Here is a 27,425-nt window from a genome sequence, read left to right as displayed (position 1 = left end):
CTTTACGCACTGAAACTGTCTTGTCTGTTGTGACAACTGTTCCCCTGGGAACTTCACCTTAAATAGGCCCAGGGGCTCCTCCCTCTCCTCTTGGTCCCTAGGGTCCTCCATCTCCCTCCCAGCCAGGAAGAGCAGGCCAGAGTCCAGCTTGGTAGTGTATAAACTGACAAGGCAAAAGACATTTGAATCCCTGCTAACCTGAATCCAGTGATCAGAGAGAAAATTTGAGCTTTAGCTCTCATAGTAGCCATGGCGAGCAGCAGTGGTGGATTTGGGCCTGGGTGGGGGTAGGAGGTAGAGGGCTGGGGAGTTGGGCGAGAGGTTGTGGGGGTGGCTGCCCAAAGCAGTACATTATGGTGTGCTGTGGAGAGGAGTGTCCACATTTTTCCCAGCCTGGATGAGTGGAAGTGATGGTGTAGAGGTGGCCTTCATCCACACTGTATTAAGGTGTGTCTCTGTATTTTTAGGTTTTTGCGGGGGGGAGGGGTGTTTGTTTTTCGAGACAGGGTTTCTCTGTGTAGCCTTGGCTGTCCTAGACTCGCTTTGTAGACCAGGCTGGCCTCGAACTCACAGTGATCCGCCAGCCTCTGCCTCCCGAGTGCTGGGATTAAAGGCGTGCGCCATCAGGCCTCTGTATTTTTTATTGTGAATTGCTGAACCGGCAGGGAGCTAAATACTAACAGATTCTGGTATTGTCATTGCTACTGAGGAATCGCCTGTCTCAATGTTGTGTAAAAAATGATGCCCCAGTTATCTCTGATTGGTTAATAAAGAAGCTAAAGAGCCAATGACTGGGCAGAAGAGAGAGTAGGCAGGACTTCTATTCCCAGTATGGGGTTCCCGGGTAGAGAGAGAGAGAGAGAGAGGATAAAGATGGAGCAGGAATGGCTGGGGTGAGACTAAATAGCATCTAGCACAGGGCGCATGGCTGGGAGTAACTAGACTAACCGACGGGAGGGGCTTAGATCAATATCTGCCCAGTTATGGTGCTTGAAGCTTATCAATGAATCTAACAGCTTTTGTCTCATTATTTGAGTTCTAGAGTGGGCATAGAAAAGAAAACATTAGCCGGGCGTGGTGGTGCACGCCTCTGATCCCAGCACTCGGGAGACAGAGGCAGGCAGATCACTGTAAGTTAGAGGCCAGCCTGGTCTACAAAATGAGTCCAGGACAGCCAAGGCTACACAGAGAAACCCTGTCTCTAAAAACAAAAAACAAAACAAAACAAAAAAAAAAACATTAATTCCCGCGTGACAGCCACTAGAGCTTGATCTGGCTCCCAGGTGTGCCTGTACCTGCAGAAGAGTAATTGCGTCACAGAAACACATACATGGAATGGAGACAGAAAAAACCAAAAAACAACAACAAAAAAAAAACGAACACAGAAGACAGAACTTACAACAGACCAAGGCACTGAAAATGAAAATGAAACCAATACAATAGCAGAGTGGCGACAATGGGGTCATTCAAAGGTTCACAGGGTTAACCAAAGCTCTTTTTTCTATTGTTTTGGGTTTTTTTGGTTTGGGTTGGTTTGGTTTGGTTTTTTTGAGACAAGCTTTCTCTGTGTTAGCCATGGCTGTCCTAGACTCGCTTTGCAGACCAGGCTGGCCTCGAACTCACAGCGATCCACCTGGGATTAAAGACATGGCCACCATACCTGGCTTGGATTTTTTGTTTCTTTGGTTTGTTTGTTTCTTTCTTTGTTTTAACAAAGAGGAGGCCTTTTCTTGAACGCCTCATTGCACAACCAGGTCCTGGGGACCCACCAGAGGCTTCCTAAGTTTCAGTTCAGTTACCCTAGGACCCTCTGATTGCTGTCTCAGCTCCTGTTTTGTGCTGGGTTTATCCAATCTCTTGCCTCCCACCCCATCATGGAAAGTCCTCAGGGTTTCTCAGTTTCTGCTGTGCAGTCTAAGTGTTGAAACCCTGCCAACCCCAGGGCCTCCACAGACATCATGCACGTATCTTTTTAAAAAAAAAAAAAAAAAAAAAAAAATATATATATATATATATATAAAATTAAAAATAAGCCGGGCAGTGGTGGCGCACACCTTTTTAATCCCAGCACTCGGGAGGCAGAGGCAGGAGGATCGCTGTGAGTTTGAGGCCAGCCTGGTCTATGAAGTGAGTCCAGGACAGCCAAGGCTACACAGAGAGACCCTGTCTCGGAAAAACTAAAAAAAAAAAAAAAAAAAAAAATTAGAGCCAGCCTGATTGTTGTCAGTTCGAGGCCAACCTGGACTACAAAGAGAGTTCCAGGACAGGGCTACCCAAAGACACCCTGTCTCAAAACAAACAAACAAACAAAACAACAAAAAAACCAAACTTAGGCCTTGGGGGAAGTGAGAGCAATCAGGAAATGCAGAAAAGAGTTGTGGGAGGCATCTGTGGCCTGGAAAACGGAACTTGACAGGGGTCTTTCCAGTCCAAGACACACCCAGAACCTAGGCTACTGGACTCCGCAGTAAATTTATCCTGCCTGCCCAGCGGGTTCACTGCTTCCAAGGAACTGGACCAGCAAAAGTCACCGTGTAAGGGGAGAGATAAAAACCGTGTGTTTAAAAAAAAAACAAAAAAAACCGTGTGTGTGTGTGTGTGTGTGTGTGTGTGTGTGTGTGTGTGTGTGTGTGTGTGTGTGTGTGTGTGTGTGTGTGTGTGTGTGTGTGTAGGGAGAGCGGAGTACATAAAGAGAGGGGAACCATAACAAAACATCTAGATTATATATAGCCCTGCCCTTGGGCTGGAAAGTTCAGAGTAGGGGGTGGGTATACCAGCCACACCCTGTAACAGGCAGGGACTGAGGGATGCTGAGAGAACTGGGAGGCCAGGTCCACTTTGGTTAAAAAGGCACCTCAGCTGCCTGTCTGGAGTCTGAATCCTAACACTGGGTGTTAAGTCTAAGGCACACTCCTCACCCCCTCAGTATGGCAATGTGACTGATAATGTCCTGAATGACAGCCTGGCTGAGCTCAGGGTAGGCTTTGGCAGGGTAAACAGACGGACTACTGGTAGACAGACACATCTCACACTGAGCCATCCTTCGAAGTCTATCAAGCCTAGCGTGGTGGTGCATGCCTTTAATCCCAGTACTTGGGGAAGCAGAGGCAGGTGGATCTCTGTGAGTTCGAGGCCAGCATGGTCTACAGAGTGAGTCCAGGACAGCCAGGGCTACACAGAGAAACCCTGTCTCGAAAAAACAAAAAAACAACTAAACAACAACAACAAAAACAAAACAAAACAAAAACCAAGCCGGGCATGGTGGCGCACACCTATAATCCCAGCACTCAGGGAAGCAGAAGCAGGCAGATCTCTGTGAATTTGAGGCTATCCTGGTCTACAAAGGGAGTCCAGGACAGCCAAAGCTACACAGAGAAACCCTGTCTCGGGGAAAACAAAAAGTCAGAAAGAACCACCACGTCCCCTGTCTTCCCTTACCTCAGGCAAACGCAAATAGTGAATACACCTATTGGCACATACCTGTAATAGTCAGGGCTCCCACACTAGCTAGCTTCCTGGCTCTTCAGGCCTGCAAACAGCCCCCACTGCTCCTCCAAAGTGCAGGCTGCCTCCGGTCACTGTCTCTCTCCCATCTCAGCCTGTTTTCTTTCTCACTGCTGAGGTTTCCCCCCACCTTTTTAGCTATTGTCTCTGCTCCTCAGAAGTGAGCAATGGAAGCTTTGAACTTCTGCAAATAAACCCTCTTTCTACCCCTCGAGTGGCCTAGTTTGATGGGTTTGCTGCATCTTCGCTTCCACTGGGAAGTCCTAAGGACAGAGCGGAAGGGACTGGAAACCGAGTGTGAGAGGGAACAGTGGGGGCTGTCACTGAATCTAAGCATTACTTGTTGAGGCCTGGTTTGGTCCCCTGGGAAGGAGCTGGATGGGAGACAGGACAGGTACCCAGGCTCTAGGTGGAGGAGTGAGGGGACCTTACATTCCAGAATCTTCCCATTCACTATTCTATTCCGAAAACACCAGGCTCTGTGGGTGTAAGAGTAAAAGAAATAGTGCAGGCCTCGGGAGCTTGCAGTGGAGTGGAGTGAGAAACCATAGCTGTATGTGCTGACTGAGGAGACGGCAGGAGAGAGGTTCTACTACGGCACAGGACTGAAAGAGGTGGTGCACGCCTTTAATCCCAGCACTCGGGAGGCAGAGGCAGGAGGAACGCTGTGAGTTCGAGGCCAACCTGGTCTACAAAGAGTCCAGGGGCAACCAAGGCTACACAGAGAAACCCTGTCTCAAAAAGTAAAGAAAAAAAGAAAAGAAAAGAAAAAGAGGGGTGTTACGCAAAGACTGGAAACGCTGATGGTGTCTGTGTAGCCCTAGAAAATTCCTCTTGTCTCCAAAGCCCTTTTTGGCCCTGTCTGCTTTCCCCGATCCTCAGGAACCTTTACAGCCTCGCAGGCTTCCCCTTTCTCTCCGCCCCCTTCTGCTCGCAGGTTCTCTGACCATGTAGGGTGGTAATTGTGGGAAACACCGGTTCTCAGCTACCAGGTGTTTTCCCTTTACCAACAGCGCTTTTTGCTTTCCGAACGCTTCAACCTCTACCCGAAAAATCTCTAGTTGTGCAGCCAACTCTGCAATCCTTTACTGACCCTTCCGGCTTTGTTTGTTTGTTTTGTTTTTGTTTTTGTTTTTCGAGACAGGGTTTCTCTGTGTAGCCTTGGCTGTCCTGGACTCACTTTGTAGACCAGGCTGGCCTCGAACTCACAGCGATCCGCCTGCCTCTGCCTCCTGAGTGCTGGGAGTAAAGGCGTGTGCCACCACCGCCCGGCTTTGGTTTTCGTAACTTATCGGTCTTTCTTCCCATCTTTTAAAAAATGTAATACAGTAAAAAGACAAAGAAAAAACAAAAATTCCCTCTGGGTATAAAGCAGGAAAGAACTTTGCTGCAGTAGCTGTGATTTTGCTGACACAGCATCTCTGCATCTTCAAAACCTGCATCTTCCTCCACAGCATTAGAAGCTAAGTTACCCACTGTGCCCAAAGCACGTTGGGCACCACCTGTAGGCTTCAACCTTTTCCAAACCTACTCTATCTGGGGTGCTTTAATGCTTACACCTCCCTTCCAACCCGCCTACCCTACATAGGAGAGAAGAGGTTAATGGGAACAGGAGAAGTAGACCTTTTTGGACTCAGTTCCTTGGAGCGATTCCCCTCGCGTAGTCAGTCAACAGGATTTCAGCAGACCAGCAATTCAGCCAAAGTGGCTGTGAGAACCTGGAACAGCAGCTGGAACCTGGAGGCCCGAAGCCTCCTCTGGCACAGTTCTCTCTAGGAGTGTCTCGAAATGGAGCAATGAACAGCCAAACAATACCAAGACCCAAAAAGCCCCACCTCCTGTTTTGGCCTCATATAAATATCTCCTCTCAGCGTCTGTACTAAGATGTGTTTCAGCTGGCAAAAACCAAGGCACTGCAGGAGGTGGTTCGTCTTCTAGTGGATAAACCTCACCTGTTCTCTCATAAGTCTGTCCCCCATCCCACACTTGGGATCAAAACAAAAACATGTGTACATCCACTACAGAGTGCGTTTGCAGGGTCAAGGAAGTCAGTGTGACACCGAAGTTGAAACTGTAAGGATAAAAAAGGTGACCTGCAGTCAGGCGTGGTGGCGCACGCCTTTGATCCCAGCACTCGGGAGGCAGAGGCAGGTGGATCACTGTGAGTTTGAGGCCAGCCTGGTCTATAAAGTGAGTCCAGGACAGCCAAGACTACACAGAGCAACCCTGTCTCGAAAACCAAAATAAAACAACAACAACAAAAAAGAAAAACCAAAAAATAAAAAAGAAGAGGCGGGAAAGCATTTCCTTTTTCTTTCTCCAAAATCACCCCTACCCCCCACCCTACTCCACCTCACCCCACCCCACCCCCAAGTGAGAACAAGAAACAGGAACTTCATCTTCTATCTAGGGAGAGTTTCTGTATTATTCTGTGGGTTTGTTGGTTGTTTTTTTTTTTTTTTTAGACATGGTCTCACTGTGTTGCTTAGGCTGGCCTCAACCTTCTGGGCTTGAGGTGGGAGCCATGACTCAGGGTTAAGATCCTGTGCTGTTGTTGCAGGGGACCCAAGATTGGTTCCCAGCATCTCAGTCAAACAACCTGTAATTACAGAAAAGAAAAACCCTTTTTGCTTCTGTGGACACCTGCACTTACATACACTCACAATTAAAAATAAAACAAATCACTGGGTGTGGTGGCACACGCCTTTAATCCTAGAACTTGCCATGTAGACAGACCAGTCTGCACTCAAATGGGCCTGCCACTGCCTCCCGAGGTATGCCACAATGTCAGGCTGATTAAAACAAAATCAAAACAAAACAAAAAGAACTTGGCTCAAGCAGTTCTTGCAAGCACATAGACCATAGGTACATACCTGGCAAGGAAGATCTTTCTTTCTTTCTTTTTTTTTTGAATTTTCAACACAGAGTTTCCCTGTGTAGCCCTGGCTCTCCTGGAACTTGCTATGTAAACCAGGCTGGCCTCAAACTCAGAGATCTGCCTGCTTCTTCCTCCCAAGTACTGGGAACAAGACATTTTTTTATTTTTATTTTTAACCTTTTAAGGAACCGGAGAGATGGCTCGGTGGTTAAGAGCATTAGCTGCTCTTGCAGAGGACCTGGCTTGAATCACAGCATCTATATGATGGTTTACAACCACCAGTTGTAACTTCACTCCACGGATCCTTCTGGAATCACTGGGCATCAGGCATGCACATCATGTACAAATTTACATGCAGGGAAAACACCCATCCACATGCACAAAATTTTTTGTTGTTGTTGCTTGCTTTTATTATTTTTATTTTTATTTTTGTTTTCTGTGACAGGCTTTCTCTGTGTAATAGCCCTGGCTGTCCTGGAGTCACTTTGTAGACCAGGCTGGCCTCGTACATACATCTACCTGCCTCTGCCTCCCTAGTGTTGGGATTACAGGTGTGAGCCATCACTCTCGCACACACGAAAAAGTTTTAATTAAAAAATTTTTATAACAATTTAGATGTAATATGAATACATTAATAAAAAATATTTTTAAACAAAAATTTTTTATGCCTGCATGCATGCATGTCTGTGTGAGGGTTTGGAGCCTCCAGAACTGGAGTTCCAGACAGGTGTGAGCCGCACTACACCTGTGTGGAGGTCAGAAAACAACCCGAAGGAGTCGGTTCCTTCCTTCTACCATGGAGAACCAGGGATCCAACTCAGGCTGCCAAGCCTTTCCCACTAAGCCATCTTGCCAGCCCAAGGAAGATAATTCTTTATATTTGTTTGTTTGTTTATTGGGGGTCAGCTGTCTCCTTCTACCGTGCAGGTCCTAGGAACCCAACTCAGGATGCTTTGTTCTTTAAAATATTTACTGGGTTCCTTTTGGACTGGCCATCAACTACTGGCTGATGAGACTCCATTGGAGAAAAACTTAAGTTTCCTTGGCGAGCAGATGTCAATTGGAGATGGTATTTGGGTTAAGGATAAGAACCCTCTGGCTTGATCCTGTGTGGCTTTTCTTAGTCATACAGAGACGAGGATAAAAATCACAGACGCAAATCATCATGGCTAAATTAATTAAAGCAAGCTTTTTATTCATGTACACAGAACTGTCTCTCCCTAAGGTGGGATTTAAGCGATCAGCACTGGGCTAGGGAGATGGCTCAGAGGTTAAGAGCATTGACTGCTCTTCCAGAGGTCCTGAGTTCAATTCCCAGCAACTACAGGGTAGCTCACAACCGTCTATAATGAGATCTGCTGCCCTCTTCTGGCCTGCAGGTGTACATGCAGGCATAATAAATAAATCTTAAAAAATAAAAATATAATCTTAGTCCTTGTGAGGCAGAGGCAGGCAGATCAGGAGGATCCCTGTGAGTTCGAGGTGAGCCTGGAGTGATTCCAGGACATCCAGGGCTACCCACAGAGAAGCCCTGTCTCAAAAAACTTAAAAATAAAATAAAATAAGCTATAAAAAATAAAGATCAACACTGGCTATAGGGAAGATAATGGTTTTTATAGTTCAGAAATAGGGGGTTTCCAGATGGGGGATTTGGCAAACAAATAGTCGGGGTTACAGAAGCTGAACTAAGCAAAACAGTTGGTCATAACAACCTCCAAAACAAAGGCAAGTTTGCAAAGTGCTCATAATCACAAGAGCGTTGTGTCTCACTGTGAGAGCTATTGGCAGAGCTGGCATGAAACATTTTGTTTGGGTATAGGGTGAAGTTCACTCAGTAAAACATTTATAAAAATAAGTATGAGGAGGCTGGGTGTGGTGCCACACGCCTTTACTCCCAGCACTCAGGAGGCAGAGGCAGGCAGATCGTTGTGAGTTCAAGGCCAGCCTGGTCTATGAAGTGAGTCCAGGACAGCCAAGGCTACACAGAGAGACCCTGTCTCAAAAAACTTAAAAAAAAAAGAAAAAGAAAAAGATAGGGCTGGAGAGATGGCTCAGCGGTTAAGAGCACTGGCTGTTCTTCCAGAGGACCAGGGTTCAATTCCCAGCACCCACATGGCAGCTCACAACTGTCTATAATTCCAGTTCCAGGGGATCCAACACCTCACACCTATGTACATAAATAATAAATAACTAATTAAAAAAATAAGGATAATAATGAGGAAAGAGTGAGCCAGGAGAGAGCCAGAGGACAGGGAACCGGAAGCCCACACACAGGAGGGGGCCTGTGGTTGAATTCTTTTCTGGTCCCTGTCTCTAGGCTCCATCTCAAGCCAGTTAGAGTTTGTTGGTCTGCAAGCAGCCTGGTTGGAGGAGGAGGAGGAGGAGGAGGGGGACGTAGCATCATCCTGTAACAGCTAAGGAGGTGGAAGTGATCTGAGCATCCGCTAACATTCTTTGGAGACGCGTTGAGACACAGAGGCTCACTAGTGCCTAGCGGACTTCAGTCCAGCCGTTTTAGTTCTAGTCCCCAAAATAACGTCCTCAGTGGCAAGAAGAGGGATGAATTGCTGGCCCAGTGGCCCATGAGTCCCCTTTCAGAGGTCACTCAACCTGCATCTAGGGTCTTGGGGGGTGTTGGTCACTAAGTGCCTACTTCAAGGCCAGCTGAAGAGCAAAGAGGGGTACAGCAGTCACAGTGCCTCAGAGGAGCGCTCACCCAAGGCCTGCCACACACCTTAGCAGTTGGCAAAGATCCAGAACATAAGCTGGGAGGCCATAACTGGATAATTTTGTGGGGAACATTAAAAAAAATAAAGTTAGATGAAGAAACCTTTACATCGAGATTAACATTAGTCAGTATATAACAAGGGTAAATGAAATATAGCACTCTGGAAGGCAGGGGCAGGTGGATCGCAGTGAGTTTGAGGCCAGCCTGGTTTACAAAGCGAGTCAAGGACAGCCAAGGCCACACAGAGAAACCCTATCTTTAAAAAAGCAAACAAACAGACAAACAAACCCCAAAACAAAACAAAACAACAATGACAAAAATCCCCCCCCCCAAAAAAAAACTCATCCAAAACTCATAAGGTTAAAAGTAATTGTGAGTCACCATGTGCTAAGAACTAAACCTGGGACTTCTGCAAAAAAAAAAAAAAAAAAATAGAGCTGAAAAACAGCCCCACGCCTATAGTCCCAGCACTTGGGAGGCAGAGGCAGGTGGATCTCTGTGAGTTTGAGGCCAGCCTGGTCTACAGAGTGAGTCCAAGACAGCCAAGGCTATACAGAGAAACCCTGTCTGCATGCACATGGTGCACAAAAAACACGCAGGCAAAATACCCCTACACGTAAAATAAAATAAAGGTGAAAAAATGAAAATAAAAAAGAGGGGTACAGATGTACACATTAGGTGTCCACAGAGGCCAGAAGAAGGCATCAGATGCCCTGGCACTGGAGCTCTGGGCAGTTGTGAACCATCTGTTGTGAGTGCTGGACACTGAACCTGAGTTCTCTGTAAGGGCAGCAAGTGCTCTTAAGCACTGAACCAGCCATCCACAAGTAAGTCCTTTCTTTCTTTCTTTCTTTTGTTTTTTTGAGACAGGGTCTCTCTCTCTGTGTAACAGCCCTAGCTCTCCTGGACTCGCTTTGTAGACCAGGTTGGCCTTGAACTCACAGAGATCCGCCTGCCTCTGCCTCCCGAGTGCTGGGATTAAAGGTGTGCGCCACTACCACCTGGCTTCCTTTCTTTCTTTTTGGAGATTGTGTTTCACTATGTAGCCCTACTTGGCTGACAGGGAACCTGCTGTGTAGCCAAGGCTGGCCTTTTCTCCTGAGTGCTGGGATTAAAGGCTGCACCACCATGCCAGGCTTTCACTAGACTTTTTTTTTGTTTTGTTTTGTTTTTTTTTGTTTTTCGAGACAGGGTTTCTCTGTGTAGCCTTGGCCATCCTGGACTCACTTTGTAGACCAGGCTGGCCTCGAACTCACAGCGATCCGCCTGCCTCTGCCTCCCGAGTGCTGGGATTAAAGGCATGCGCCACCACACCCGGCTCACCAGACTTTTTTATAAAGTTTTATTAAATACTTTTCAGTGCAAAAAAAAAAGTATAGTAAAAATACACATGACATAAAATTTGCAATTATTTTTCAGAGCTGAAGATTCAACCCTGGGCTTCAGAACAGTCCAACTAAGCTATCCCTTGCAATATGGTAGCGCAGAAGGACAGTGCTCTGTAACACATCTCTGGAACTTTCAGGTCTTGCATAACTGAAGTGCTTTCACACTGAGCAGCACTCCACCCGACTCTCACCCAACCCCTGAGTATCTTTACTCCACTTCTGTCTCTGTGGCTTTGACCACGGCAGCTTCCACATGTGAGTGGGGTCCCGTGCTAGGTATCCGTGAGCCCCATTACTCACACATGCAGCAGCACGTCTCCCTTTCAGAAGATTCTCCCCCTCCCCCCACTCTTTGTGAAGTCTATATTTTGTTATCGGCTCATCCGTCACATGACTGACTTCTCCTTTCGGCCACTGTGAACTGGACTTGGTGTGCAAATGTGTCTTGGGAATCTCTTCCAAGTCTTTTCTTTTGGATGTATTTATTCCATGCTCAGTGTGTGTGGCTGTTCTGCCTGTACGTGTGCATTGTATCGCCTACGTGCCTGGTGCCAGAAGAGGTCAGAGGGGCGTCACATCTCTTTGAACTGTAGTTACAGATGGTTGTGTACTGGGATCTGAACCCAGGTCCTCTGCAAGAGCGGCAAGGGCTCTTGACCACTGAGCCATCTTTCCACATTCCCTACTTTTAATTCTTTTGGGCATCTGCTTAGATTGGATTGCTGGGTCAAATAGTCATTCCATTGTTTTAAGATAAGGTTTTACGGGCTGGAGAGATGGCTCGAGGGTTAAGAGCACTGCCTGCTCTCCCAAAGGTCCTGAGTTCAATTTCCAGCAACCACATGGTGACTCACAGCCATCTACAATGAGATCTTATGTCCTCTTCTGGCCTGTACGCATACATGCAGGCAAAACACTGTATACATAATAAATAAACAAATCTTAAAAAAAAAAAAAAAAAGATAGGGTTTTACTTGGTTAGCCCAGGCTGACCTTGAATATCCTGTCCCAGCCTTTTGGATGCTGAGGTTAAAGGTGTGTGCTGCTGGGTCTGGAGAGCTGGCTCAGAGGATAAGAACACTGCCTGTTCTTCCTAAGGTCCTGAGTTAAGTTCCCAGCCACCACACAGTGGCTCACAGCAATCTATACTGAGATCTGGTGCCCTCTTCTGGTGTGCAGGCACACAAGCAGGCAAAACACAGTATACATAATAAATAAATAAATCTTTAAAATCTGTGCTGCCATCACTGGCTTTAGAGGTATCTTTACAAACAAATAGCAATCTTGATTATGATAGCATGTGTGTAGGGTGTGGGAAAAGAAGGCGTTAGTACCACAATTACATGCGGAAGTCAGAGGAAAACTATGTAGAGTTGATATTTTTGTTTGGTTAGTTATTTGTTTTGTTTTTTGAGACAGGGTTTCTCTGTGTAGCCCTGACTCTCCTGGATTCACATTGTAGACCAGGCTGGCCTCAAACTCACAGAGATCTGCCTTTCTGTGCCTCCCGAGTGCTGGGATTAAAGGTTTGCACCACCACACCCTGTGTAGAATTGATTCTTGCCTTCTATCTTTGCATGGGGTCCGGGGACTGAACTCAGGTCATCAGGCTTGCTGGACAAGCACTTTACCCACTGTGCCATTTTTTAGACCCCAAGAAGTTATTATTATTGGTTTTATTGTTGTTTTTTTGTTTGTTTTTTCGAGACAGAGCTTCTCTGTGTAGCCTTGGCTGTCCTGAACTTGCTTTGAAGACTAGGCTGGCCTCGAACTCACAGTGATCTACCTGCCTCTGCTAGGGTTAAAGGCATGCACCACCATACCCAGCTTATTACTGTTTTTTATTATTGATTTTTAATTTTAATCTCTCTTAAGGGGACAAGAGCCACAGCGGTCCCCCTGAACCTCAGAAATGATACAAACCTTTGTGGTGGTAAGGAAATAAAGTTTGCCCACTTTTTCCAGAATAAGGTCACTGTCTGGTGTGGGCAGCCTGCAGGGCAGTGGTCCCTTCCTGAGAGATGCATCTGGCACACTGAGTGGGGTTATGGCTTTACCATGTGTGAGTTATGAAGTGCCAGGTGCAAGGAGGCCTCTGGACTTGGTGAGGGTGCACTACCCAGATGTCATCCAGGCACCATCAAAACCGAGGAGGGAAAAAAAAATCCCTCTGCACTCTAACCCACTTCCTCAGATACAGAATAGTAGGTTTCACTTTGGGTTTCAGTTCTGCACTTCCCCAAGGCCCCTGCCCTGAGTCCCAAAAGGCATGTGTCTGGCCGTCTCAATTCAAATATTCAACTGCTGTTTTGCCACCAATGCAGTGTGCTGATTAATAAAAGGACAGTTTGCAAAAGGGCAGCTGGCAGGTGACAGCTAAGTGTGAAAACAGAGCAAACCTCTGAGGGGAGAATCAGGGGTTCTTAAGGGACAGGGGTGGGAAAGGTGGCTGTCAGTTAAGAAGTAATGACGCCAGGCAGTGGTGGCGCACACCTTTAATCCCAGCACTTGGGAGGCAGAGGCAGGTGGATAGCTGTGAGTTCGAGGCCAGCCTGGTCTACAAAGCGAGTCCAGGTCAGCCAAGGCTAACACAGAGAAACCCTGTCTCGAAAAAGAAAAAAACAAACGAACAAACAAAAGGACACTGTATGCTTATAACTGCCATCTCTCTAGCCCCTAAACCCGGTGGTTTTTAAAAATCAACTAAAAGTAAGTAGTCTCAGTGATAGCTTACGTGCAGTTTTGTTGTCTATTTCTGCAGTACTGGGGGGCAGACTGGAGACCTCACTCATGCTAAGCAAGTGATCCGCCTCTGAACCACATCCTGGTTTCCCTTACCATGCAGGAGGCTCTGGGGTGCATCCCAAAAACTTCAAAAAGAACTTGCTGGGGTTTGTTTTGAGAGATAGCATCTCAGCCTGGTAGTGGTGGCACATGACTTTAATCCCAACACTCAGGAGGCAGAAACAGGAGGATTTCTGAGTTCGAGACCAGCCTGGTCTACAGAGTGAGTTCCAGGACAGCAAAGGCTACACAGAGAAACCCTGTCTTGAGAAACAAAACAAAAGAAGAAGAAAAGAAAAATAAAGAAAAGAAAAATAAAAGACAGAGCTGGGCAGTGGTGGCGCACGCCTTTAATCCCAGCACTCGGGAAGCAGAGGCAGGTGGATCGCTGTGAGTTGGAGGCCAGCCTGGTCTACAAAGTGAGTCCAGGACAGCCAAGGCTACACAGAGAGACGCTGTCTCGAAAAACCAAAAAATAAAAATAAATTTAAAAAAGAAAAATAAACCAAGAAGAGACTTGATACCCTATGAGCATATACAGGGGGAGGAGGTCCCCCTCAGTCACAGTCATAGGGGAAGGGAGTAAGGGGAAAATGGGAGGGAGGGAAGAATGGGAGGATACAAGGGATGGGATAACCATTGAGATGTAATATAAATAAATAACATATATTAAAAAAAGAAAAAGAAAAAGAAAGGACAGCCTCTCACTGTATAGCTCTGGCCAGCATTGAACTTGCTTTGTAGACCAGGCTGGGTTTGAATCCTCAAAGATCAACCTGCCTCTGCCTCCTAAGTGTCGGGATTGACGGCGTGCACCACCAGCCTTGTCATGAATAAGTAATGCGGTATCTTCAAGAGGGATCTTATGTGTCTCAGGCCGATCTTGAACTCAACTCACTGTGTAGCTGAGAAGGCCACTGTGAAGATGGAGGCCTTTCTGATGATCTCCTCCACGTCCCATGATCCTTGTTGGGGAGCCGTCTACAGAATCTGTTAATACGAAAACACTCAGTGCATTATGGGAAACTCTAGAGAGCAGGGAAGAGACAGAAGACAGCAGCATCCCAGGAGCTGTGAGCACTTCTGTATTCCCATGTATACATTTTTTTTTTTCAGCCACAAGGAAGTCAGTTTCCATGCCATGCAGGGCGTTAAGGAGAGGCATTATTACCTACACGTGTTCGGTAGGACATGGGTGTCCTAGAGAGGTAGGTAGCCAGCTCTGCATCACCAGAGGTGCCGGGTGTGTGTGTGTGTGTGTGTGGACAGGACAGTATGTCTTCTTCCTCAGAACCAAAGGGTAAGAGTGTGATTTTTTTCCTTTAATTAATTTACTCAGATTACAATTAAATTGTTATCCCATCACTTGTATCCTCCTGTTCCCCCCTCTCTCCTGCTTTCACCCTATTCCCCTCCCCTAGGTCTATGACCAAGGGGGACCTCCTCCCCGACTATATGGTCATAGGCTATCCGGGTGTGTATGTTCTAAGAGGACCGCTTGAATTTGGGGTACAGCGGCGGAGGCATCTGGGCACATCGCAGCTGGGGGAGGACGACAATTTTTATCCATTCAACATCTTCCTGGCCTGAAGTAGTGAGTGGCACCTGCCTGTTATCCCGGGACTGGAGAGGAGGAGACAGCAGGAGGACCAGGAGCTCAGCTACGGGGTGAGTTCAAGGTCAGTCTGGGCTGCATGAAATCCTGCCTCGGAAATCCCAAAGGCAGAAGATGCAGCTCTCTCGGTAGAGCGCTGGCTTCGAACGCGTGAAGCCCTGGGCTCGGGCTTCCTCGCCTAATGAAGTGGGTATACTTTGGTGGTGGAGGCAGAAAGCTCCCAAGTTCAAGGTCCTCCTCAGCTACATAGTAAATTTGAGTACAATGTGTGCTACTGGATACTCCGTGTCTCTCTGTCTCTGTCTCTGTCTCTGTCTCTGTCTCTCTGTCTCTCTCTCTCTCTCTCTCTCTCTCTCTCTCTCTCTCTCTCTCTCTCTCTCTCTCTCACACACACACACACACACACACACACACACACACACACACACACACACACGTCTTCTGGGTATCAAATCTTGATCTTACATCTTACATCTGTACCATGGGGCCAAAGCAAAGGAAGATATAGGAAGTGTCTTTTTTTTGTCAGTTTGACCCAAGCTAGAATTACCTGGGATCCTCGCTTGAGAAAATGCCCGGTAGGCAAGTCTGCAGTGCATTTTCTTAACCTATGATTGATGTGGGTGTGTCCAGCCCACAGCGTGGGGTAGTGCCATCCCTGGGCAGGTGGTCCTGAGTTGTGGAAGAAAGCAGGCTGAGCAAGCCAATAAGCTCTGTTCTTTCATGGCCTCTGTGCCGGTCCCAGTCCCTGTATCTGTATTTGTCGTGGGTTCCTGCTCTGACTACCCTCTGTGATGGAGTATCGTGATCCCAGGGCTGTAAGATGAAATTAAACCCTTTCCTCCCCAAGTTGCTTTTGGTCATGGTGTTTTATCACAACAATAGAAACCCTAAGAAATGATTCAAGCGTAGAGCTGAGGAGACAGGGAATAAAGTCCTCACCTTACAGTTCGGGGTGTCGGTGAACACAGCAAGGCTCTCACCAACCCGACTTGAGGGGCGTGGTCTCTATTGGGCGTGACTTCCGGGCGATCAGCTGCCTGAGGCAGACCGGTCTGAGCAGCGCTAGCTGGGGACAAGACTATGGAGCCCGTGCCGCTGCAGGACTTCGTGAGAGGCCTGGACCCCACCTCCCTCCCGCGAGTGCTGCGGGTCTGCTCCGGAGTCTACTTTGAAGGTGAGCGGGCCCTGTGGGCAAGCCGTCAGGCGTGGTGGATCACGCCTGTAATCCCAACGCTGGGGAGCTGAGGCAGGAGGGTTGGCAGGAGTCGAGGCTAGCCTGGTCTATATCGTTTTTTTTTTTTTGTTGTTGTTGTTGTTTTTTTGAGACAGGGTTTCTCTGTGTAGCCTTGGCTGTCCTGGACTCACTTTGTAGACCAGGCTGGCCTCGAACTCACAGTGATTCACCTGCCTCTGGCTCCTGAGCGCTGGGATTAAAGGTATGCGCCACCGTTGCCCGACTAGCCGGTTCTATATAGTGATCCCTGTTCGGTCTGGCATACAGAGTGAGACCCCTGAGGAATCTGGGGCTTGAATTCGGATGCTACTTGCCCCAGGCTTATGCACCAAAAGTCATCTCCTGCCTTAGCTTTTGTCCCTCGGGTGATGAGAACTTTGTGAGTTTAGCAGACACAGTTTCTCAACTGAGGTTCCTAGGTAATTCTAACACAAACTGGGCGGCCGCCAGGCAACCTAGGAAATCCTGCCTCAAGCAACAAGAAGTGAATAAATAAGTAAATGGAGATTACATGTCCTCTGTGCTATACAGACACTAGGGTGCTCTCCACAGCTGTTGTTGCCTTTTTTTTTTTTTTTTTTTTTCCTTTGAGATGGAGGACATGGTTTTGTAATCCAGTCTGGCCTCAAACTTGAAGTGATCCTTCTGCCTCTGGCTGAAATCACAGTACCTGGCTCATTGTTCCTTTTTTTCTTTTCCCCCCTTTTCCTTTCTTTCTCTCTCCTCCTCCTCTCTTTTCCTTTTTTTAAAAAAAATCTTCTCTTTCTACCGGGACCCAACCAAGGGCCCTGAGCTCTAACCTCTGAGACACCCCAGTTCTTAAGCACCAGCTCAGCCATCCACTGCTCTCGAGGCCTCTCACTTTCCCTGCTCCCTCTGCCAGACGGTGGGGTCATTTCTTCACTTTTCAGCTGTAATGGCCTTTCTCCAGGAAGCTGGCCCTGCTCTCTGCCTGCACGTGTCCTCCTTGTCCCCCCCCCCCCACTTTCCTGGTTCATAGCAGAGGTGAGATGGACATATCAGGGACACAGTCACCACTTACTGGCTAAATAGCAAGTGACCAGGGGCAGACCACGTGGGAAGAGGAGGGAGAGAGAGGGATGCAGTGGATGAGAGAGAGCCCCCCCACACACACCCGGGGCTGCTCTGTGAATGGAGGAACCATACATAATGTAACCTCCAGTGAAAAGAGGAAGGCCGGCGCCGTGGTGGTGCACGCCTTAATCCCAGCACTCGGGAGGCAGAGGCAGGTGGATCGCTGTGAGATCGAGGCCAGCCTGGTCTACAAAGTGAGTCCAAGACAGCCAAGGCTACACAGAGAAACCCTGTCTCGAAAAACCAAAAAAAAAGGCGGGCAGAGGAGAGAGTGGAGGGAGATATGGTGGGGGTGGAGGGTAGGGAGTGGGGGGGCTGCAGGGCTTCGTTCTCAGAGAGCAAGCTTCTCAGGGTCACACAGGAACCACTGCAGTTGAGTCTCTAGGGTCCACTGGAAGCAGGGCGCTGGGGCTGTTTGTTGTTTCTTCAGCCCAGACCGTCCTCCCAGTGTCTCTTGCCTACCAGTCACAACACCTGAGTCTCCTCATTTGCTCTGACCTGGAGTCGTGTGAAGTGGCCGAAGTTTGGGGTTGCGGTGACTAGAGACAAATGTCACAGGGTGTTGACATGCACATGAGGGTACCTGGAGGGTGGATGACCAAAGAGGCTGGGTGTAGTGGAGTAGCTGGCCATGGGGCTGGGAATTCCAGTCCTGGAGGTAAAGACCCTGGACTTGACACCCCAAGTTCTGCCTCCTGCCACCCTCACATCTTTCTCCTCCCACCTCCACAGCCCTGCCCTGCTGGAGATGGAACCTGGGCCTCCATACATCCTAGACCAGCACTCTAGTACTTAGCGGACACCCTTAGTCTTTTTGTGGTTTAAGACACGTTTTTCTGGCCAGGCATGGTGGCACACGCCTTTAATCCCAACACTTGGGAGGCAGAGGCTGGCGGATCGCTGTGAGTTCAAGGCCAGCCTGGTCTACATAGTGAGTCCAGGACAGCCAAGGCTACACAGAGAAACCTTGTCTTGAAAAACCAAAAAAAAAAAAAAAAAAAAAAAAAAAAAAGAAAGAAAAAAAGAAAAAAAGACATGTTTTTTCTGTGTATCCCAGACTTCTCCAGACTCAGTTTCCTGAATGGTGTGATTACAGATGTGTGCCACCACAACTGGACAACTGGCGTGAACTGTGTTTACATTTAGTGTGTGTGTGTGTAGCACACACATGCCACCATATGCATGTGAAGGTCAGAGGACTTTTGGGAATCCGTTTTCTTCCACCTTGTAGGAGTTGGGGATTAAAGAGCCTTTATGTGATGGCATCTTGCTGGCCCTTTTCTGCTAGTTTTGGGGCGGGGTTCCATGCAGGCCGGACCTGCCTAGAAGCCCCTATTTAGCCAAGAATGACTTGGAGTCTCTGCTCTTCCCCTTTACTGATCCTTGGAGGTGCTGACACCGCCTCTCTGAGCGCCTCTCTGAGCTGTCACTTTTAAGAAAGAGAAACTGCTGTCACTACTTATTTAGCAAAGGGAAAGTGCTTCTGTCCCGGGAGGGACAGTCACGTGTCTTCAGGGCAGTGAAGCATCAGTAGCCCCTAGCACAGGGCCAGTTATATATAACTCCTTGGCTAACAATACCCTCTGCCGGAAGGCCCACATTCCTCTGCTTGTAACAACGGTGTGCATTTCCCCAAGGCCACGTGGGCATCTGTACTAGGTACTTGGGGGAGGGGGGAGGAGCTGCAGGTGACCTCAGGGCCCTGCCCCTGCAGTTTCCCATCCTCTGCCTGCTGGCTTCAAATCCTGTGCACACTGCACTGAGGTCTTCACTGTTTATTTTCCAATGTTCTCCATGGCTTCATCACTATGTGTCAGGCAAGTGACCTGCTCAGAACCTCCACTTCCACTAAGAGCAACTCCCTGGGCTGATGAGCTGGCTGATAGGCTGTCGGGGAGCGGTGGTGGGTGGGTGAGGGGTGGTAGCTGGTGATCCCTGGGGCCCACGTGGTGGAAGAACTGACTTCCAAAAGTTTCCTGACTTCTACACCCATACTGTGAAACTGCATTCAATATGAACATGAGCGGGGGGGGGGGGGGGCATCGAGCAGAGTGTATGACCAACAAGGGCACAGGCCACCCAGGCCTTTGCCAAAAGGAGAAATTGAGTCCGCATCTCCACAGGTTCCGTCTATGAGCTCTTTGGGAATGAGTGCTGCCTCTCCACGGGGGACCTGATCAAGGTCACCCATGTTCACCTCCAGGAGGTAGTGTGTGAGGACCCAGAGACGGGTCAGAGCTTGGAGCTCAGCCTCAAATTCACAGGTAAGGCGTGGCCCCCTGCCTCCCCTTGTGCCCTGGCATCCCGTACCTTGAGTGGGTAGGCTCGCCACTCCCGGCATCACCCCTGCCCCTCTGGCTTTGCATGTAATGGTGACATATCTACTGTTCTGTAGCTGCAAAGCCAAGGGCACATTTAGTACATCCTTGAGGATGCCCTGATCTTGGCTCGTCCCTGCCCTCTTCTGATTATCCGCTGCCAGGTCTTCAGGTTTTGGTTTTGGGGTTTGCTCATATACTCCTCCATCACATGACCCTATGGGGAGCCAGGCCCTATGGGGAGCTGGGTGTGTGGACACAGGATGAACTAGGTCCTTCCGGAGTGTGAGAGAAAGGTAGGGCCCATGAAGCAGGCACCAGCTCAGGATGGAGTGGCCTGCCCACCAGAGTCTGCAGAGCCACAAGCAAGAGGTGGTCTCCCCAGCTGAGGGAATGTGGCATGTGCCCAAGGGAAACAGGTGTGGTGTCACGTGCCTGGATTCTAGCACACGAGAGGTAGAGGCTGAAGAGCAGGAATTGGAAGCCAGCCTTAGCTACATAGCAACCCAGTCTAGGATGCAGGAAAGGGTATCAAAAAGGGGCGGGGACCGAAGACAGCTCAGTTGGTAGAGTGCTTCCCTAGTGCACAGGAAGTGCTGGGTCCCTTCCCAGCCCGACATAAACCAGCTGTGGTAGCGGCACGTGCCTGTGATCCTAGGATTTAGGTGGTGGAGGCAGAAGGAACTCCTGTAGGTTTCATGCCTGGGACATGTCAGCAGCAGATGCCTGCTGCCAAGCCTGGTGATTTGAGTTCAATTCCTGGCACCTACATCGTAGAAGGAGAAAGTGACTTCTACCATAGTCCTCTGGCCTCCACACATGTGCTGTAACATGCACATGCACACACACATTAAATACATGTGACTCATTTTATCGAGGCAAGGTATTGCCGTTTGGCCTTGGTTGGTCACCATGTAAGTCAGGCTGACCTCAGATTCATAATGATCTGCCTCCTGAGTGCTGGGACTAAAGGTGTGCACCACTAAGCCTGGCTTTAAGGTAATTTTTAAATTGAAAAAAAATTAAAGATCTCTTTGGAAGCCAGGCATGGTGGTTCACACCTTTAATCCTAACACTTAGGGAGGCAGAGGCAGGTGGATCGCTGTGAGCCCTGACAGCCAAGCCTACACAGAGAAACCTTTTCTTGAAAAAACAAAACAAAAACAAAAAACAAACAAATTTCTTTGGAGAGCTAGAGAGATGGATCACTGGTTAAGAATACTGGCTGCTTGGGGCTGGACAGATGGCTCGGAGGTTAAGAGCACTGGTTGTTCTTCCAGAGGTTCTGAGTTCAATTCCCAGCAACCACATGGTGGCTCACAACCATCTATAATGAGGTCTGGTGCCCTCTTCTGGCAGCCAAGTACACATACAGGCACCGTGTTGTATACATAAGTAAAATAAACCGGTAGTGGTGGCACACGCCTTTAATCCCAGCACTCGGGAGGCAGAGGCAGGCGGATCGCTGTGAGTTCGAGGCCAGCCTGGTCTACAAAGTGAGTCCAGGACAGCCAAGGCTACACAGAGAAACCCTGTCTCCAAAAAACCAAAAAAAAAAAAAAAAAGAATACAGGCTGCTCTTCTATAGGGTTCAAGTTAAATTCCCAGCACTCACATGTAATTCCAGCTCCAGGGATCCAACACCCTCACAGAGAGATATATGAAGGCAAAACACCAAAGTATATGAGATAAAAATATAAATTAAATATATATTTTTTATTAAAAAAAAGATTTATTATTTGTACAGTAAGCATTTTGCCTGCATGTACACCTTCAGGCCAGAAGAGGGCACCAGATCACATTACAGATGGTTGTGAGCCACCATGTGGTTGCTGGGAATTGAACTCAGGACCTCTGGAAGAACAGACAGTACTCTTAACCTCTGAGCTATCTCCCCAGCTCTTGTTTTGTTTTTTGAGACAGGGTTTCTCTGTGTAGCCTTGGCTGTCCTGGACTCGATTTGTAGACCAGGCTGGCCTTGAACTCACAGCGATCCACCTGCCTCTGCCTTTGTACTGGCATTAAAGGCGTGCACTACTGAGCCTGGCAAAATGTATGTTTTTAGATTTCAGTGCCAGCCTGAGATCCATGAGACCCTGTCTCAAAAGCAAGCAAGCAAGCCATGCAGAAAGAAAAACAAAAACAAAACCCAAGGGGTTCAGTTAATACAAAACAGGAGGTGTGTTGTCTGTGGCCAGGAGCAGCCTAGGTGGAAAGCCTGATCCATCGGCCTCAGCTCCCTCCTCTTTATGAGCCCTTGGACTTGATGTGGGATGTGCACAGGTAACAATGTCTGAATAGAGCAGAGGAGAGGCCAGCACAGAGCAGGCGCATTCTGAACACACACATGGTTCCAGCGGGTGGTGAGCAGAAGCTGGACTCACACACTTTCTCTTGTGAAAGTGTTGCGGACCTTGGGGCTTTTCAGTTATTCAAATGAGGCATTTCCTCCTGTGTTTTGAGGGCTCCATTTTTTTTTCTACAGATTTCTTCCAACTCTGAAATACCTGCAACTAGACCCAACAACTATACACAGAAACACATGCAGGCCCATCACCCATACAGATGCACATATGGGTCCATGGCTGCACACACATACATGTGATTACATACATGGGTGTGTACACATGTTTATTAGAGATGCTTTGGCAGTAGGTAGTGGGTGTGGAACCTTTTTTTATAGACCACGGTCCCTAGAGGACATTTGCATGCAGAACCACGTAGAGGTCAGTGATCAAAGTCTGGGGACTTAATTTCATTATTTTTTGGTTTTTTTTTTTTTTTTTTTTTTTTTGCTTTTCAAGACAGGGTTTCTCTGTGTAGTTGGCTGTCATAGACTTGGTTTGTAAATCAGGCTGGCCTCGAACTCACAACGATCTGCCTGCCTCTGCCTACCGAATGCTGGGATTAAAGGCATGCACCATCACAAGAATCAAGGTCAACACTTTTTTCCCCCCAGCACTGGGGTCCAGCTTCAGGGTCTTTCACATACTAAGCAGTCTATCACTGGACTGTGTCCCTATTCCCAGACCAGTATTTCTGGAGGATGTCCTCCAGCCTAGGCTTGGTGGTGTTTCCATGATTAGATTCCAGTTGTGGCTTTTGGGACAGGAAACCATTGTTTCCAGAAGTTGGGCAATTGAACCAGTCAGATAGCAGAACATCTGGGGGCTGCAGAAATGGCAGGAGGGCGGTCGGTTGGTCCTGGCACACCCACTGAGGGGTGAGCATCAGAGGGCGCCTGGGCTGGTAGCTCCTGGGGCTTTATTTTGGGCAAAAGAGACAAGGATGCTAGCCGGGCGTGGTGGCGCACGCCTTTAATCCCAGCACTCGGGGAGGCAGAAGCAGGAGGATCTCTGTTTTTTTTTTTTTTTTTTTTTTTTGGTTTTTTGAGACAGGGTTTCTCTGTGTAGTCTTGGCTGTCCTGGACTCGCTTTGTAGACCAGGCTGGCCTCGAACTCACAGCGATCCGCCTGCCTCTGCCTCCCGAGTGCTGGGATTAAAGGCGTGCGCCACCACGCCCGGCCAGGAGGATCTCTGTAAGTTCGAGGCCAGCCTGGTCTACAAAGTGAGTCCAGGACAGCCAAGGCTATACATAGGGAAACCCTGTCTTGAAAAACAAACAACAGAAGAAACAATGATGCTGTGTCAAGATGAGAGACAGACCCTGGATGTGTGGACCTGGAGATATGGGAGAGGTGTCTGGAGGGAAAAAATGATGGCTTGGCAAAGCTGAAGACAGAGGCCAGGAAGTGGGAAAATTTGGGAGTCATGCATGTGCGTGTGCGTGTGTCTTAGGAGAATGCCCTCTTATTCTGTCCCTCGCCATCTACTCACACACTGCCATGCAGCCTCCATCCGTAGACCTTTAGTCTAGATGACTAGACGTAGGCCCGTCCTTGACCCCTGTCCTAGGAGGGACTCTGCAGAGCGTGCCTCAGCAAAGGCCTCCATCCTCCTTCCCTCTGCTGAATCCCACAGGTCTCTTCAGCCCACTCACCAGCCGGCAGAGCTACAGAACCCTGGAGGACCTCATTTCTGCCATGCCTCAGAACGCCACACAATGGCCCATCTTCTTCAAGTCAACTCAGAGAATTGTCACAGAGGCCAGTGTGGTGCCTGAGGACCAGCTCCTCAGGCTCGAGGCTGTGGAAATGCACCACGGAACCCGCTATGCCCGCTGCGCCCTGCCATCAAAGACCCAGGAGGCCACCCTTTACCTGCCCCTTTCTCAGAAGGGACCCTTCTGGAGATGCAAGCCCGGTGCCCCACAAACCATCCTCCAGATCCTGCAGGACCCTGCTATGACGGACCTTCAGTTTACCTGCCCTAGCCTACCCTGGCGCTCTGTGATCCTAAAGCCCCAGTATATGCTCCAAGCCATCATGCACAGTGAGTTACCTGGGCAGGCGGGAGTGGAGTGGCTGGGAGCTGCACCCGTTTGAAGATATCCCCAACTCTGCATAGTCTGGGGGCTCCAGCTTGCTTACCCAGTGTCTGCAATGAAACGGGAAATATGGTATAAAAGAGAGGAGCTGGGCGTGGTGGCGCATGCCTTTAATCCCAGCACTCGGGAGGCAGAGGCAGGCGGATCGCTGTGAGTTCGAGGCCAGCCTGGTCTACAAAACAAGTCCAGGACAGCCAAGGCTAACACGGAGAGACCCTGTCTTGAAAAACCAAAAACAATAACAACAACAAAAAGAGAGAGGAAAATGTATAAACACACCCAAGGTCCCCAAGCTTTACCAAGGTTAGGTTCTGCACCAGTCAGGGCTACATCGACGCTGTCTCAAAGTTGAAAAACAAAACAATTAATTAAAGGGGAGAGGAGCAAGGTAGCTTAGTGCATAAAAGCACATGCTGTGAAAACCATCCTCTGACCTCCATGTTCCCTTTGGCATGAGCGCACACACATGTGCGTGTGTGTGTGTTGAGACAGGGTCTCTCTGTGTAGCCTTGGCTGTCCTGGACTCCTTTGTAGACCAGGCTGGCCTCGAACTCACAGAGATCCACCTGCCTCTGCCTCCGAGTGCTGGGATTAAAGGCGTGCGCCACCACGCCCGGCTCCCAGGCTCTTGTAATGGTACACCACCACACCTGACTCATGTTTTATTTTTATTTTAATAAGGTTTTTTTCTGATAACGATTTCTGTTTTATGTGTATGGGTGTTTTGGCTGCATGTGTGTCTGTGCAACATGCCCATGCCTGGAGCCCGTGGGGGCCAGAAAAGGGTATGAGATCCCCCTGGAGGTAGAGTTATAATATCAGGTGGCTCACCACTCCAGCCCCCTGCAGAACCCAACTCCTCTGGCCTCTGTGGTCACCTGCACATACCCAACACATAGTTCAAAGTAATAAAAACAAAAACAAAGTTTAAGATTTTAAAGTTAAAAAATTTTGAAAGAAGACTGGGCTAAAAATCTAGTACAGTGGCAAAATGATGGTGGGAAAGAAAAGATGAGGCAGGAGGCAGGGCTGGAGCGGGGTGGGTGACGGCTCCCGGCCCCTGAACTGCCCCTCTCCCTGCAGTGCGCAGCACCATCGTCAAGATCCCGTCTACCCTGGAGGTGGAAGTAGAAGATGTCACCAGCTCCTCCCAGCACGTCCACTTCATCAAACCCCTGCTGCTGAGTGAAATCCTGGCCCGGGGAGGCCCCTTCCCTCTGTCCACGGAGATCCTGGAGGTTCCTGAGGGACCAACCATGTTGCTCAGCCCATGGGTGGGATCTCTCCACAAAGGCCAGAGGCTCTGCATCTATGGCCCAGCCTCACCACCCTGGAGGGTTGTGGCCTCAAGCAAGAGCCGGAAAGTGCCCAGATACTTCATCCTCTCTGGGGCCTACCAGGGCAAGCTCAGGAGGAGGCCAAGAGAGTTCTCCACGGCCTATGACCTGTTGGGCGCTCTCCAGCCAGGCAGGCCCCTCCGGGTGGTGGCCACAAAAGACTGCGATGCGAACGAGGAGGAGCATCCTGAGTTCTCTTTCCTGTCCGTGGGTGATCGGCTGGAGGTGCTGAGGTCAGGCCAGGTCTGTGGGACCCAAGGGCAGGACATAGATGTCCTGATTTGTCAGCGGCTGAATGAGCAGGCCGGGGAGGAAGAGGACGAGTTGGAGGAAGAAGAGGAGGAGGCAGATGAGGACAAAGAACAGATTTTGCTACCCTTCTACCTCTCTGGTGGCTTTGTGGAGGAGGTCAATGACAGCCGGCGCTATACTCTAGCGGACCTCACAGCCCAGTTCTCCCTGCCCTGTGAGGTTAAGGTGGTGGCCAAGGATCCCTGTCACCCCTCTGATCCTCTGGTTTCCTTCCCGGGCCTGCGGCTGGAGGAGAAGCTCACAGAACCCTTTTTGGTGGTAGGCCTAGACTCCCAGCCAGAATCGGGCTTTGAGATCCCTCCCCGGTGGCTGGACCTGACTGTGGTGGAGACTGAGGGCCAGCCAGGCCAGGGGGCTGGGCCACTATCTGTTGCTACAGTGGAGGAACTGTCGGAATCCTTTTACTACAGCCTCCGGAAGCTGCCAGCCTCCGAGAGCCAGGCTCCCCCACCTCGGCCCCCAAAGAGCCTGGGCATCAGCAAGCCGAAGCAGAGCAAAAACAACTATCAGGAAGGTGATTTAAAGGTAGGGACAGACCAGAACTAACGGGGAGGAGAGAGGGCGCCACCTACTGGGCTCACCCCTGGGTCCTGCCCTTGCTTTTCACCTCCCATGATTCTCTCTTTCAGTTGCAGTTCTTTTTTTTTTTTTTTTTTTTTCGAGACAGGGTTTCTCTGTGTAGCCTTGGCTGTCCTGAACTCACTTTGTAGACCAAGCTGGCCTCAAACTCGCAGCAGTCCGCCTGCCCCTGCCTCTCCAGTGCTGGAACTAAAGGTGTGTGCCACCACGCCCAGCTAAGCACTGAATTTATTACCGTGTAGTCATGTGGCAGCAGAAGTTAAAAAGATGAGTCCTTAAGTAGTTTCAATCCCAGGGAAGTGTGACCCAGAAAAGACAGAGAGTCGCACTGTTGGGAAACCCTGTCTTGTGGGCTCAGCAGCTGACTCTTGGAAGTTTACTGAATTCTAGTTTGTTTGGCTTGTTTTCCTGCTCAGCCTCAAGTTGTAGGACCAGAGCAAACCTGCCCACTGCCTGAACTCAAAGGGAAGACCTTGGAAAACCTCCCCAAGAACAAATCCAATGTCTACAACAAGATTTCTGTCAAGAAGAAACCCAGTCCCCAAATACAGGATTCAGGTGAGTTTGGCCCATCAAGGTCATCTCCCACTTCTGTTGGCTCTGCCCAAGGGACACTATTGTTGTCCTAGCTTGAGAGCCAAGCTTATATGAAATGGGTTGGGTGGAAAGGTCTCTAGTTTCTCCTTAGATTCTAGACCCTAGTGATGAAAGGAGTCTTGTCCCAGACACAATGCTGCAGTGTTTAAGGAAAATGAACTGTGGTTTTTGGGCCGTAGAGTTAAGCCAAGCCCTCCCCTATGCAGGGCACCACACTGAAGAGGGGGCGAAGAGCTTGCCCAAAGACAAACATTCGGAATGACCTGGACTTTTCTTTTCTTCTTCAGTGCTGGGTATGAAACCCAAATCCTCGAGCACGCTCAGCAAAACCTCCACCACCGAGTCACACCTTCCGCCTGACCCAGACATGGCTGACCATGACTATGAAGAAATCTGAGCACTTTCAGGAAGTCACCTAGGTGCTAGGGGAGCCACACTTCCCTGCTGCTGCTGCCACACAGGGGGTGGGGCACTGGCTCACTCTTGGGGGACCTAGGGCACAGAACTGACACTGCTCCTGTGTCTTTGGGGTCCAGGCTCCTTGCCTCTGCTTGGCCCCAGAAGGTGGCATGTGACACCCTCAGCCTTAGAGCTTTGGTGTCCAGA

At 49.1% G+C, this 27,425-nt stretch overlaps 1 protein-coding gene across 1 annotated transcript; it reads left to right on the top strand.

Annotated features, from left to right (window-relative positions):
• The first annotated feature begins 15,934 nt into the window (after nt 1-15,934).
• Themis2 (thymocyte selection associated family member 2) lies at nt 15,935-27,216 on the top strand. The gene is made up of 6 exons (XM_051171727.1): nt 15,935-16,074; nt 19,353-19,493; nt 23,529-23,939; nt 25,078-26,168; nt 26,639-26,780; nt 27,107-27,216. Exons 1-6 carry the CDS (start codon nt 15,981-15,983, stop codon nt 27,214-27,216), a joined length of 1,989 nt encoding a protein of 662 aa, XP_051027684.1. The 5' UTR covers nt 15,935-15,980.
• The last annotated feature ends 209 nt before the right edge of the window (nt 27,217-27,425 follow it).

The sequence above is a fragment of the Acomys russatus genome, chromosome 29, assembly GCF_903995435.1.
Source record: "Acomys russatus chromosome 29, mAcoRus1.1, whole genome shotgun sequence".
NCBI lineage: Eukaryota > Metazoa > Chordata > Mammalia > Rodentia > Muridae > Acomys > Acomys russatus.
Note: the sequence above shows the minus strand (reverse complement) of the source record. Positions and strands in the feature narration are given on the sequence as shown.